This window comes from Tachyglossus aculeatus, chromosome 17 (genome assembly GCF_015852505.1).
Source record: "Tachyglossus aculeatus isolate mTacAcu1 chromosome 17, mTacAcu1.pri, whole genome shotgun sequence".
In the NCBI taxonomy this organism is placed as follows: domain Eukaryota; kingdom Metazoa; phylum Chordata; class Mammalia; order Monotremata; family Tachyglossidae; genus Tachyglossus; species Tachyglossus aculeatus.
In genome coordinates, this window is record NC_052082.1 from 319,360 (window position 1) to 332,711 (window position 13,352).

The 13,352-nt window shown below is 52.2% G+C and overlaps 1 protein-coding gene across 1 annotated transcript in view; it reads right to left on the reverse strand.

The window, feature by feature from the left end:
• RBPMS (RNA binding protein, mRNA processing factor) overlaps positions 1–13,352 on the reverse strand; it is a 103,257-nt gene that overhangs the window by 5,781 nt on the left and 84,124 nt on the right. The window contains exon 6 of the mRNA XM_038759442.1: positions 7,780–7,910. Within this exon, the coding sequence (XP_038615370.1) occupies positions 7,780–7,910 (131 nt within the window). The remainder of the gene's footprint in view (positions 1–7,779; positions 7,911–13,352) is intronic.

Below are 13,352 nucleotides of genomic sequence, written 5' to 3' on the forward strand. Positions count from 1 at the left end.
CAGTGATTTAGAGTCAGTGGGCTGCCACCTGCCTGCACGCCTCAGGGTATTTCTGCTCTTTTACAACCCATCCTCCTTTCTCTCTGTGACTCACTCGCCCCATAAACACTCTGAAGACACATGTGCATGATGCTCACACACGCTCGCACATTTACATCCTCTGGCGCTCTCACCCTCTGCTCTCCATCCGGACGTACCACTCTCCGTCACTCTTCACATCCAACAGACCACAGCTCTGTCCATCTTCAAAGTCTTCCTGAGAGCCCATCTCCTCCAGGAGGCCTTCCTGGATTCATCTCTCATTTTCCCCTACCCTCGATCCTAATTTCAGCACCTCTGGATCAATGAGCACTTCAGGACTCAAAACCGCCCAGAACACTTTTGTAAATATGTAAAGTGCTTGCACACAGTAGGCTGAGAGCTCCTTGAGATCAGGGATCATGTCTACCAACTGTATTGGACCTTCTAAAATTATTAGCACAGTGTTCTGCACAAAGTACGCACTCAATAAATGCAATTGATTGATCAGTTGAGAGCAGGGATCACCAGGTCTACAAGCGCTCGCACATAGTGGGCCCACAGTACCTACTAGAAGCAGTGTGGCCTAGTAGAAAGAGCCCAGGCCTGAGAATCAGAAGACCTGGGTTCTAACTCTGGCTCCACCACTTTCTTGCTTTGTGATTTCGGGCAAGTCACTTAAGTTCTCTGAGTCTCGGTTCCTTCATCTGCAAAATGGGAATTGAAGACGTTTTCTCCCTCCTATTTTTTTATGGTATTTGTTAAGTGCTTACTATGTTTCAAACACTGTTCTAAGTGCTGGAGTAGGTTCAGGCTAATTAGGTTGGACACAGTCCCTGTCTCGCAAGGGGCTCACAGTCTAACTAGAAAGGGGAACAGGTATTTAATCCTCATTTTGCAGCTGAGGAACCTGAGGCACAGAGGAGGCAAGTGACTTGCCCAAGGTCACACAGGAAGTAATTGGTGGAGCCGGGATTAGAACCCAGGTTCTTGGACTCTGGGCTCTTTTTACTAGGCCATACTGCATGTAGTAATAATAATAATGATGGTATTTGTTAAGCGCTTACTATGTGCAAAGCACTATTCTAAGCGCTAAGGGGCATAAAAGTGATCAGGTTGTCCCACAGGGGGCTCACAGTCTTAATCCCCATTATACAGATGAGGGAACTGAGACTCGGAGAAGTTAAGTGACTTGCTCAAGATCACACAGCAGACATGTGGCGGAGCCAGGATTCGAACCCATGACCTCTGACTCCAAAGCCCACGCTCTTTCCACTGAGCCATTCTGCTTCTCTAGTAGGTACGGAGGGCCCACTCTTTGCTGAGCACTTGGGAGAGTGCAGTAGAATTTGTAGACCTGGTGATCTCTGCCCTTGCCTAGACTGTCAGCCTTATGTGGAAATAGGTTATCTTGCGTCCACCCCCAGGGCTTAGTACTGTGCTTGGCACATAGTAAGCACTGAACAGATACCAGTTATTGTTTCTAACAACTGATGCCCAGGACAGAGGAGCTCAGATGCTAGACCACAAACCCAAGCGGCCAAAAATGCAGTGGACACCTTTGCCCCCAGCTCAGAAGAAACCTACCGAACTCCTGCCTCAGAGGTCAGGGTCAGGACTGAGGGCAAGGGCAAGGGTCAGCGGTCAAGACCCCACAAGTATCATCTGCCATGCTGCGATGAAGCCTTTAACAGCCTGCCTACACCATCAGTACTGATGATGGTAACAATACAGTAGTGCGATGGTGTAGATTTAGCAGGGCTCACTCTGCAATGGATCGATCGATCAGTCAGCGGAACGCCATCTCCACGCGGAGCCTCCCTTTTGGCCTGACCCACAGAAATGATGGGCCTCGCGCTCCATTGGATTAGAACCTGAGTCTGGGCAGGGAATGTGTCTGTTATACAGTTGCACTGTACTCTCCCAAACACTTAGTACAGTGCTCCGCAGACAGTAAGCACTCAATAAAGACGATTGCCTGATTGATCCTGGCCCTGTTCACAATGGCTCGGCTGACGGCAGCCTGGTTTGCCGGTTCAACTCATGACAACCGTGCTTATGATGTCTGGCTCCCAGGATCCTGGCATACAGTGGCCCGGTTCCCGGCTCCCAGCAGCAGCCCAGTTCCCTGGCTCCCCGCTCCCAGCAGCCCAACTCCTGGCTCCCGGGTCCTGGCTCTGGCCCTCTGGGGTCGGCTGCCCAGTAGGGGTTGGCTGCCATCTGTATTTCATGGTTTCTGTGTTCACGTGACTTGTCCCGGGCCACCATCAATAGCCATCAGCAGTGCTAGGAGTAGAGTTCTGTGAGCAGACAAGTGCTTCGACAGATCATGTGGTCACAGTAGTGGGGTGGAGCGGAGCGCTCATCTCGGAAGGAGGAGAAGGAGGAGGAAGAGTCCGGCACCCGTCCAGGGCTGCCCGTGTCTCCGCCAGCCCTGCTGGTACTGAATAAAACACGACTCCACTGGACCTTGCTTTCTCTGGCTCCTAGTTGTCACAATTCCTTTGTCTTAATCCCCATTTTACAGATGAGGTACCTGAGGCCCAGAGAAGTGAAGTGACTTGCTCCAGGCCCATAGCAGACAAGGAGTGGAGCTGGGATTATGTCTCTCAATCAGAATCAGAAAGGTGTCAAGGTTGGAGATTGGAGAATGGATTGGAGAAAGAAAATTCTTCGAGAAGCGGCCTAGGACAAGACCAGTGGGCAGAGGCCTCAGAGAGCTCTGAGGAGAACGCCCAGCTATAACTCTGGTCCCTCTGAACCAGGCCTGACCTGGATTTGGGGGAGGGGGAGGGAGGCAGCAGAAGGGGAGAGCAAGAGAGAAAGAGCAGCCCTCCCGCCAATCTGGCACCACCTCAACTCTCTGCTCTCATCACCTGCTCACTCTTCCCCAACTGGCTGTCTTTGCTCCTCCCAAGCCAACCCCCTAGCTATACCTCACTCTTGACTCTCCTGCCTCTGTCCCCTGGCTCTCTCTGCTCCCTGGGCTTGGGACTCAATCAGTCAACCAATCAATGGTATTTGTTGATCGCTTGCTTTGTGCAGAGAGCACTGTACTAAGCACTTGGGAGAATACAAGCCTTATTGAAGGCACATCTCCTCCAGGAAGCCTTCCCTGACTGAACCCTCATCTCCTATTCCCTTCTGCACCACTCATACTTGCTCCTTCATCCTCCCTTCCCTGCAGCACATGTATATATATCTGTTATTTGTTTATTTATTTATCTGTATATTTATTTATTTATATTAATGTCTGTCTCCCCCTCTAGACTGTGAGCTCATTGTGGGAAGGGAATGTGTCTGATATTATATTGTACAGTGCACTGTACAGTGTACAGTGCTTTGCACACAGTAAATGCTCAATAAATACAATTAATATTATTATTATTAAAACAGAATTAGCAGACACATTTCCTACCCACAGTAAATTTTCAGTCTATAGATGCCTTTCCTCCTTCCTTTTCAACATCCGACAGACCACAGCACTCCCCACTTTCCAACCCCACCTCGTCCAACAAGCCTCCCCCACGAATCACCCAACATTCTGAGCCAGATCTTTTCTTTCACCAGACAAATTTACACTGCCACTAGTGCTCTATTTATTGATTTCTGACTTCTCAAGTAGAGTGCATGCTCCTCGTGGGCAGAGAACATGTCACTTTATTAGTTGTACTTTCTGAACACCCACTGTGGGTGCTCAGTAAATGCTCCTCCTGCCACTACTGCCCTCAGACTGTACTCTGCATGAGGGCAGAAACCTCATTTAATTCCTTTCTCTCTAAATTTCCACATGCTGATACGTTGCCTGGTACCAAGTCAGACCTCAAACTGAGCTCTTCGTCATCCCCGCAAACCTTCTCCTCCACCCATCTCCCTTTTCCCGTCATCCTCCCTGTTTCCGAAGCCTCGATTCCCCACTCCCCTTCAGCTCTCGCCTACAGTCTGTGACTAAATCCCATCAGTTCTTCCTCTACGATGTTTCCCAGATGCGTCCTTTCCTCTCCATCCAAACAGTCAGTCATCACCTGTTCTTAGCGCCTGTCTTATCCTGAGTCGTTTACTGCATCAGCCTCCTTCCTGATCTCTCCAGCCTGTACTTCTCTCTGCTGCACCCATCTCCTCCCACTGCAAAAACACCTCCAACAGATGGCCCTTCCTCTCTACCTTTTTAAAAATTCATTTATGGTATTTGTTAAGTGCTTATTATGTGCCAAGCATAGTTCTAAGCACTTGGATGTAAACAAGGTAATCAGGTTGGACCCAATCCATACCCCATGTAGAGCTCACAGTCTTAATCCCCATTTTACAGATGAGGTATCTGAGGAACAGAGAAGTGAAGTGACTTGGCCAAGGCCCACAGCAGACAAGGAGTGGACCTGGGATTATGTCTCTCAAGCCTGTGCTCTTATCCACTAGGCCATGCTACTTCTCAAGCAGAAAATCCTGACCAGTGGCTTCAAGACTCTCAGTAATAATATTATATTTATGAAGCACTAACTATGTGCCAAGCACTGTTCTAAGTGCTGGAGTTGGTACAAGCTAATCAGGTTGGACACAGTCCCTACCCCACATGGGGCTCATAATCTTATTCCCATTTTATAGGTGAGGTAACCGAGGCACAGAGAAGTTAAGTGACTTGCCCAAATTCACACAGCAGACAAGCGGCAGAGCTGGGATTAGAGCTCTCTCCCCAGACACACACCTCTCCACTCCCTTGTTCCACTACACCCCAGTCTTCATCCCCCCAAGCTCATTGACCCACAGTGCCTCGTTCTCAACTTTCCCTCCACTGACCTCGGGTTCACGTCTTTCTTTCTTCCTGGGAACTCCCCTCTCTCCCCTCCCCTCGCCCAGTCCCTTCAAATATGCCAGGGTGGATTTGCACCCTTGATTCACCCCACCCCCAGCCCCACAGCACTTATGTACATAGCCGTAATTTGCTTATTTATATTTATTGTCTGTCTCCCTCTCTAGCTTTTAAGATCATTTTAGGCAGAGAACATGTCTATCACCTCTGAAATGTTGTACTCTCCCGAGCGCTTTGTATAGTGCTCTGCCCGCTGTAAGCTCTCAGTAAATACAACTAATTGCCAGACCCCAGCTTTCCCAACTATCAATCAATCAATGGTATTTATGGATTCATAGCCCTCCTGAAATCTATCCCCTGTGGGAGACTTCATTCGATTGATTTTTCTCTACCCAGGTAACAGGCTCTCAGCTATCACCCAGATGGTAAGATCCTTGTGGGCAGGAGTTTGCATCTACCAAGTTTGGTGTATTATGCTCTCCCAAGCACTTGGTGTAGTGCTGTACACACAGTTAGTGCTGCATAATACTACTGATTACCTGATGGACACTTTTGCACTTACTCCTTCTCACTGCATTTTTGTAGGGAAACAGTGTAGCCCAGTGGATAGAGCATGGGCTTGGGAGTCAGAAGGTCATGGGTTCTAATCCCGGCTCCACCACTTGTCTGCAGTGTGACCTTGGGCAAGTCACTTCACTTCTCTGGGCCTCAGTTCCCTCATCTGCAAAATGAGGATTGAGAATGTGAGCCCCCCGTCGGACTGGGACTGTGTCCAACCTGATCTGCTTGTATCCACCCCAGAACTTAGTACAGTGCCTGGCACATAGTTAAGCCCTTAATAAATACCATTATTTTTTACCCATGGCTTTTCGAGTTCTACTCTTTGAGCACTTCTTCCTCCCAGACGTTGGCTATGTACATCTGTCTCCTCAGGTGGGCAGATGGAAGGCTGGCTGCCAGCTCCCTTGGCCATGGGCTCTGAGATGTCCAGGCCAGAGCCAGACGAGTCCGAGAGGCTCTCGCCAACAGCACAGCAGCCTTCTCAAGGCCCTGCCTGGATGGATATAGACACTGCCCGGTACACCGCCCACCCACCCCAACTCCTCTTTGGCTTGGTGGCTCCCACCTTTTATTCCTGTCCACCTGACAAAGACAGTCAATCTCACCCCCCGGGCCCCAACCCTGACCTCAGGGCACCCCCAAACTAGAGGGCCACCCTGGACCTCTGGAGCCCAACAGGGATCTAACATCATCTGGGACCTGGCATCATTTGGGAGATCTGGACAGCCTGAGATCTGCTCCCTCCCCGAGCCTCACTTTCCCCCACTGTGAAATGAAAAGGGCCCTCTCCTGCAATGGTCAATATAGGAATAATGATGGATATTTCCAAGAGGACCGGTAGGTTCTGATCTCACTGGCACAAACAAGGATTTGTTCCCATTGCTGCTGCTCAGCTGGGAGAATGGAGTAATGTCCCTCCTCCCACCATCCTCATTCATTCATTTAATTGTATTTATTGAGCGCTTACTGTGGGAAGAGCACTGCACTAAGTGCTTGGAAAGTATAATTTGTCAACAGAAAGAGACAGTCCCTACCCAACAACAGGCTCGCAGTCTAGATGGGGGGACAGACAACAAAACCAAACAAGTCCTGCCATGTCCTCCCCGTGATGCTCTCACAGAGATGGAGGTAGGCCATCACCCCCAGGGAGGGGGCAGGGACTACAGTGGCTGAACACTGTGGGACATCCGGTTCCTGGTCTCCCTCGCTTCCCACCGAAAATACTGGGGCCTGGCACATCCTGAGGTGGCTGTGGCTCAGCTAACTTTGCTTGGCAGACAGTTCTCCCCCACCAGCTAAGCAGGCTGCTCCTCAGCCAGCAGAAACCCAGAGCTGTCCCAGGCAGAGCGCTTAATACCGTGTTCTGCACACAGTAGATGCTCAGTAAATACTGCTGACTGATTGATGTGTAGATGGTGCCCTACCTCCCACAGTGTTTAGGCCAGTAGGCTCAGTAGGCTCTTGATCAATATTAATGATTGGTTGATGGATACTGTACTGTGCCCAGAATTTACTGCAATGCTCTCCACAGTGTATGCTTGATTAATACTGTATTGACTCCAGCGTTCACTCAGTCAATACTGTTGTTTGGTAGTGCCTTGGCTCCAATGTTCACTACAGTGCTGTACACACAGAATATGCTCAAAAACGATTGATATTGTAATGCCTCCAGGGTTTACTTCGGAGCTCTGTATGTAGTTGGTGGGAACCAGAACCATCGATTGGTTGATTGGGGCAGCAAAACTCAGAGAAACAATAATAATTACCTTCCAAAAGAAAATCCAGTTCTCCCAGTATGGGGATTTTCCAGCCATTGCCTCAGTCTCTGAGAACTCATCCTTCTCCTGCTGATCTTTCCACTTCACATTTGGGGCCTCAACTGCCTCCACCCCCTGCCAAAGTTAATGGATTCTCCTGTCCTCCTGGGGCCCCTGAAGCTCCCCTGCTGATTCACACACACACACACACACACACACACACACACACACACACACACACACACACACAAAGCCCATTAATGGAACAGAGCACAAACCACAGGTGGTAAGTGGCATCTTGGCTCGGGCTCAGACAGTTGTTGGGTGCTCGCTCACCCCTCGGCCCCTAAATCTCTGGTGTGAGATGAAAGTGAATCATGAAGGAGGAGGCAGCAGAAGTGCCGTGGCCCCATCAGGCAGTGGGTGACGTCGCTGGGGTCAGGCCCCTGGCAGGGTCTGGAGGGAGGTGTCAGCTCGATTCCAAGGAGAGAGAGTGAGCTCTGTTGAAGGTGGATCTGTTAGCCAGGAGGGGTTAGTCGCCCGGAGTGCTCCTGGGACCGGGCCGGAGGGCAGGGTGGGGAATGGGGGGTGGGAGGGTGGGTGCAGTTGTGGTTGGGGGGGGGCGGGGTCGATTACCTGGGCATGCAGTGAGGCAGGGTAGGTGAAAGCAGGAGGAGGCAGAGCAGGCGCTAAGTCCGCTGGGTAGAGAGGGAATGGTGCCCACACCTCAGGACTAGTGGGGTAAAGTGCAGGCACTGAGAGCTCATCTGCAAGAGAAGAACAAGGGTTAGGGTTAGTGGTCACCTGGCTGAGTGCACCTCTGGCCGCACTGTCCCCTGCCTCCTCGCCGCCTGCCCTCCCCCACCCCTGGTCCAGGCCCAGAGGAAGCGGGAGGGGGATGGTCTCTCCCCAGCCAGCAGACAAGGTTGGCGGTCAGCCTCTGGCCTCCCCTCTGCAATGGGAAGTTTGAAGCCTCAGGGGCCACAAGCCACACTGGACTGAGATGGGGCCTGTGCCTGCACTGGACTGAGGCTGCTCAGGAGCAGAGACAGCAGGATTTCCTGCTTGGACATGGAGGTCGCCCTCGGACCCAAAGGAGAGGAAGGGCCCCGAGAGACAGAGCCAGCTTTCCGGCCCAACCCCCTTCTCAACTCCAGGAGCCCGGTGGCTAGAAGCCAGGCAGAGGACCAGCCTCCCAAGAAACAGGCCTAGCTCCTTTAGGAAAACCTGAATGGAGGCATTTTGGTCTGGGTTGAGCGGGACCAATAGGGGATGAACTTGGGCTGCCAGAGAACAGAAGCTGCAAGGCAACGGGGCCCAAATTAGAGCAGGAAGCAACTTCTCTGCTCTGCTCTGCTCTGGGTCTTCTGGGTCGACCCAGCCCTGATGGGACTGCTCGTGAAATCAGGTCAGTCTTAGGACTGGGTCCATGGACCTCTCAGAGCACAGCACACGGGGCATGGAGCATGGGACGTGAAATATGGGATGCAGGACACAGCGCATAAACAGCAGGACACAGGCCATGACTTGCAGGACCCAACTCTGACGGGGCCCCACAGGCCACAGCCAGGCACCTGTCAGCCCCCGGGTTTTCAGTTGCCCCTAGGTTTCCAGTAGTCCCTGGGCCTTGCAGTTCCCCCTTGCAGGATTGATGGAGCTTTATTTGGGGGAAACCTCAACAGAATTCCTGGGTAGCAATAATAATAATAACGATGGCATTTGTTAAGTGCTTACTATGTGCAAAGCACTTTTCTAAGCTCTGGGGGGATACAAGGTGATCAGGTTGTCCCACGTGGGGCTCACAGTCTCAATCCCCATTTTACAGATGAGGTAACTGAGGCACAGAGAAGTTAAGTGACTTGCCCAGAGTCACACAGCTGACAAGTGGCGGAGTCGGGATTAGAGCCCTTGACCTCTGGCTGCCAAGCCCGTGCTCTTTCCACTGAGCCATGCTGCTTCTGGGCGTAATTAAGGGGGCTCTGCTCCCCCTACCCCCAGGGCCTGGGCCATGCTCTCTCTCAGGCCAATGGACCCCACTTCCAACCTGACCCAGTCAGAGGAGAAATTTTGGCACAGGCTGAGCTCCACTGGTCCAGCTGGGGGAACATCCGGAAGTGGTGCAGGAAAGCCGTTCCTCCACGCCCCGGAGCCTGGGACAACTGACATCTCCATAGTGTTCCTGAACCAAGAGCCTCAAGCCTCCATTCACTCCCACACCTCCCCCAGGTACCATCGGGGGACCCTCTCCAACTGCAGCTCCGACCCCCGTCCCTGCTGGTGTTTCGTGGGGAGGCCTACAGACAGGAAACCTGAAGATCAAATAGCTCGCAGCTTGATTTTTCTACAAGCCACTTTCCCAGCTCACAACCTCTCAATAGCCTTGGCCCTAGCAACAATCATTACTTCAACTGTAATAATACAGTAATACAATTTGTTAAATACTTATCTGTGCCAAGCGCTGTACTGAGCCTTGGGGCAGATACAAGATAATCAAGTCATATACAATCAATCAGTCGTATTTATTGAGCTCTTACTGTGTGCAGAGCACTGTACTAAGTGCTTGGGAAGTACAAGTTGGCAACATATAGAGACGGTCCCTACCCAACAGTGGGCTCACAGTCTAGAAGATGCAGTCCCTGTCCTACATGGTATTCACAGTCTCAGTGGGAGGGAGAACGAGTACTGAATCCCCATTTTACAGATGAGGAAACTGAGGCACAGAGAAGTTAAATGACTTGCCCAAGTCACTTAACAAGTCACTCGCTTGTCCAAGCTGCTCGGCCCCAGCCCCAGTGAGATGGCAGTGCCCTCCACGAGGTTTTGGGTGAGGAGGGAAAAGAGGGTGAGAAGGAAGGGGAAGTAAAGATGTGGAGGTGAGAGGTGGAGGGGAAAGGGACAGCAGGAGGAGGAGGCACCGGGAAAGTACAAAATATTGAAGTGACCCATTCTTTGCCCTCAAGGATCTAAAGGAGGACACAGACATAAAAATGTTTACAAGTGATTGAAATAAAAATTGAGTGGACATAGAAGCCTGAGGGCCAAGGAGGGTGGAGTGCGGGTTGGTAGTTTCTGCTGCATGTGGGGTGGGTTTCTGAAGCCTTAGGATTTGCTGGTGAGAAGGAAGCACACCCCAAGCTCACATATATGTGTACGCATAGACCATCATCATTATCTTCATCCTCATCAGTATTTGGTGAGCCCCTTATCTGGGCAGAGTGCTATCCTGGGCACTTGCTATGAGCAAAGCCCTGGGTGCTTGCTTGGAAGCAGACAATGAAAGTAAAATTAACAGTGTCCCTCTTGGAGGATAGTGCAATCTAATGGTGGGGGGTGGGGGAGAGAGTAACGGTGCATGTGTTCCAGAATGGTGGCCTGACCAGAAAGATTGTGACACTGTGTGTTTGTGTGTCTGCAGATCTCCGCAGGCCCTGGGTTTCAGGGCACTAATGAAATCCGCCAGAGCAACGGGCCACTCTTCTGGCAGGCAGAGGCTCAAGACCTCAGCAGCACCGCGCAGCCAGCAGCGGGAACCCGGGAGCCGGGGCCTGAGAGTCCAGCCATCTCAGTGGACAGGGCATGGGCCTGTGGGAGTCAGAAGGTCGTGGGTTCTAGTCCCGACTCCACCGCTTGTCTGCTCTGTGAGCTTGGGCAGGTCACTTCACTTCTCTGGGCCTCAGTTACCTCATCTGTAAAATGGGGATTGAGGCCGTGAGCCCCTTATGGTACAGGGACTGTGTCCAACTCGATTTGGAGTTTGGACTTTTAGACTGTGAGCCCACTGTTGGGTAGGCACTGTCTCTATATGTTGCCAACTTGTACTTCCCGAGCACTTAGTACAGTGCTCTGCACACAGTAAGCGCTCAATAAACATGATTGATGATGATGATGATGATGATGATTTGCTTGTATCCACCCCAGTGCTTAGTACAGTGCCTGGCACATAATAAGTGCTTAACAAATAGCAGCAGCAGCAGCAGCATGCTGCTGCAGGTAATAGTCACGATAACTGCAGCATGGGTTAATGAGGCTTCCGTCAGGCCGTACACTGGTCCATGCACCAGGGTAGATACAGTACCAGTGGACACAGGTACAGTGCATGGCCCCTTCCCTCTGGGGGAGTCCCAGTCCTCGTGGGGAGAGGAGGCCCAAGCCCTCAACAGAAGGGCCAGGACTGTTGGCCCTGCCGGCTGGCACAGGCACTGGAGACCGGGGACTCTGGGGGAGGCACAGTAGATGGCGGAGAGGAGGGGGGAAGGAGAGGGGAGAGGGTCTCCCCAGGGTGGGGCCCAAGTGCAACACCAGATTGGGGCAAATCTCAGGTCCAGACGGCACGGCTGACCCTGGCAGTGCCACGGAGCCCACTCCCCTCCCTACCCATCCGCATGACATCCCCAGGACCGACACACGCACGCACGCACGCACGCACGCATGCACGCATGCACACACACACACCCCCTCCAGCCACTCCCCAGAGTTGGGGGCTGGAGAGCTGCTGCTACTGGGTGGGGTACCTGCCAAGATCTTTGCTGGGCAGGGTGGCACAGAGAAGCAGTGTGGCTCAGTGGAAAGCGCATGGGCTTGGGAGTCAGGGGTCATGGGTTCTAATCCCAACTCCACCTCTTGTCAGCTGTGTGACTTTGGGCAAGTCGCTTAACTTCTCCGTGCCTCAGTTACCTCATCTATAAAATGGGGATTAACACTGTGACCCCACATGGGACAACCTGATCACCTTGTATCCTCCCCAGAGATTAGAACAGTGCTTCACACATAGTAAGCGCTTAATAGACACCATTACCATCCACCCTTCTTGCCGGGTGAGGTGTCCACCATGCTCTTTGCAAAACTGAAGTGTTTCCGGAAGTGGAGGGAATTCTCAGAGGCAGGGCAATTCCCAGCCTGGCTGCCCAGGAAATGTGAGTGTTGCACAATAACACAGGCTGCCGTCACCTTCTGGGAATGCTGAGAGGGTCACCTGGCCCTGCTCCAGGACGGGTCCTCCCTTCCACCCCTCCCGTCGTCCCCCCTTCTTCCCCCCCACCAGTCACCCAGCAGGAGAGGGGGCTGCGGCCTGGGTTCTGCCCTCCCTCCTGGGCATGCTGAGAAATGTCAGAGAATGCCCACGGGAGCATCGGCAATCCGTTCCCTTCTGTCTAGAGTGGAGAGCATCCATGTGTGCACATGAGTTTTTGTGTATGTGCATGCGAGTGCGCTCCTGTGTGTGCTGAGGAGGAGCAGCAGCAGCAGCAGCAGGAAGAGAAAGGGAAGCTCTAAATGAGGCTGAGGTAGAGTTTGGGCAGCACAGCCCGAGGAAGAGGATGTGCCTGAAAGACCTGATAGCCAGAGTCACACCCGGCTTTCTTGAGAATGTTGGTGGGGAGGGGAAGGGACGGGAAGAAAAGGAAAGGAAAGGGGAGTAGCTATTTCTCTGATCTATAACGTTTACTCCATCCCTGGCCCAGTGGGGCAGGTTTCCCTCTAGGAGGCAAATGTGGGACCTTCTACTGGGACCCCCTGCACCTTGAATTCCTCCACCCCGGGTCCTCCCCACTCCCTCCAACGACAGTGTGACTGAAGCATTGAGGACTCAACAGAACACACTCAAGGCAAACCACGACTTATAGACAAAAGTCCTCAAAGTTCTTCAGGGAAGAGTAGTAGGAGTAGGAGGAGGAGGAGGAGGAGGAGGAGGAGGAGTAGCAGTAGCAGCAGCAGCAGTAGCCGGCTATCTGCGCCACTGTCATCCTGCCAAAGCTTTGCCCACTTTGGCACATCTTGACACCAAATGGCCAACTGCGCAGGGAGCTGAAATGGGGCATCTGAAAATGAGTGGATAATGGAGGAAACACAGTGACCTGCATTGACTTTGGGTGACCATGGTGACCCACAGCGACTCTGGAACTCAGAGTGATCGATCCGGTGACGTGTGGCCGACTACGGTACCCTTTGGTGACACACAGAAACATGCGGTGACCTGCCGTGACCCGCAGTGACTCACTGCCTCAGACACCAGGATGTCTCAGCTGAGAGTCGGGGACACCGAAGGAGATAGCCCTCCTGATCCACGGCAGTCTCTAGAGAGGACCGGCTCTTTGTGAGCAGAAACTGCACACAGGAAGCGCTCAATAAATATGACTGACTGACTGGAGTGATGCTGAGACAAAGAGGCAAAACTCACACTGGCTCCAGGAGCCACCATTAAAAAACACAAA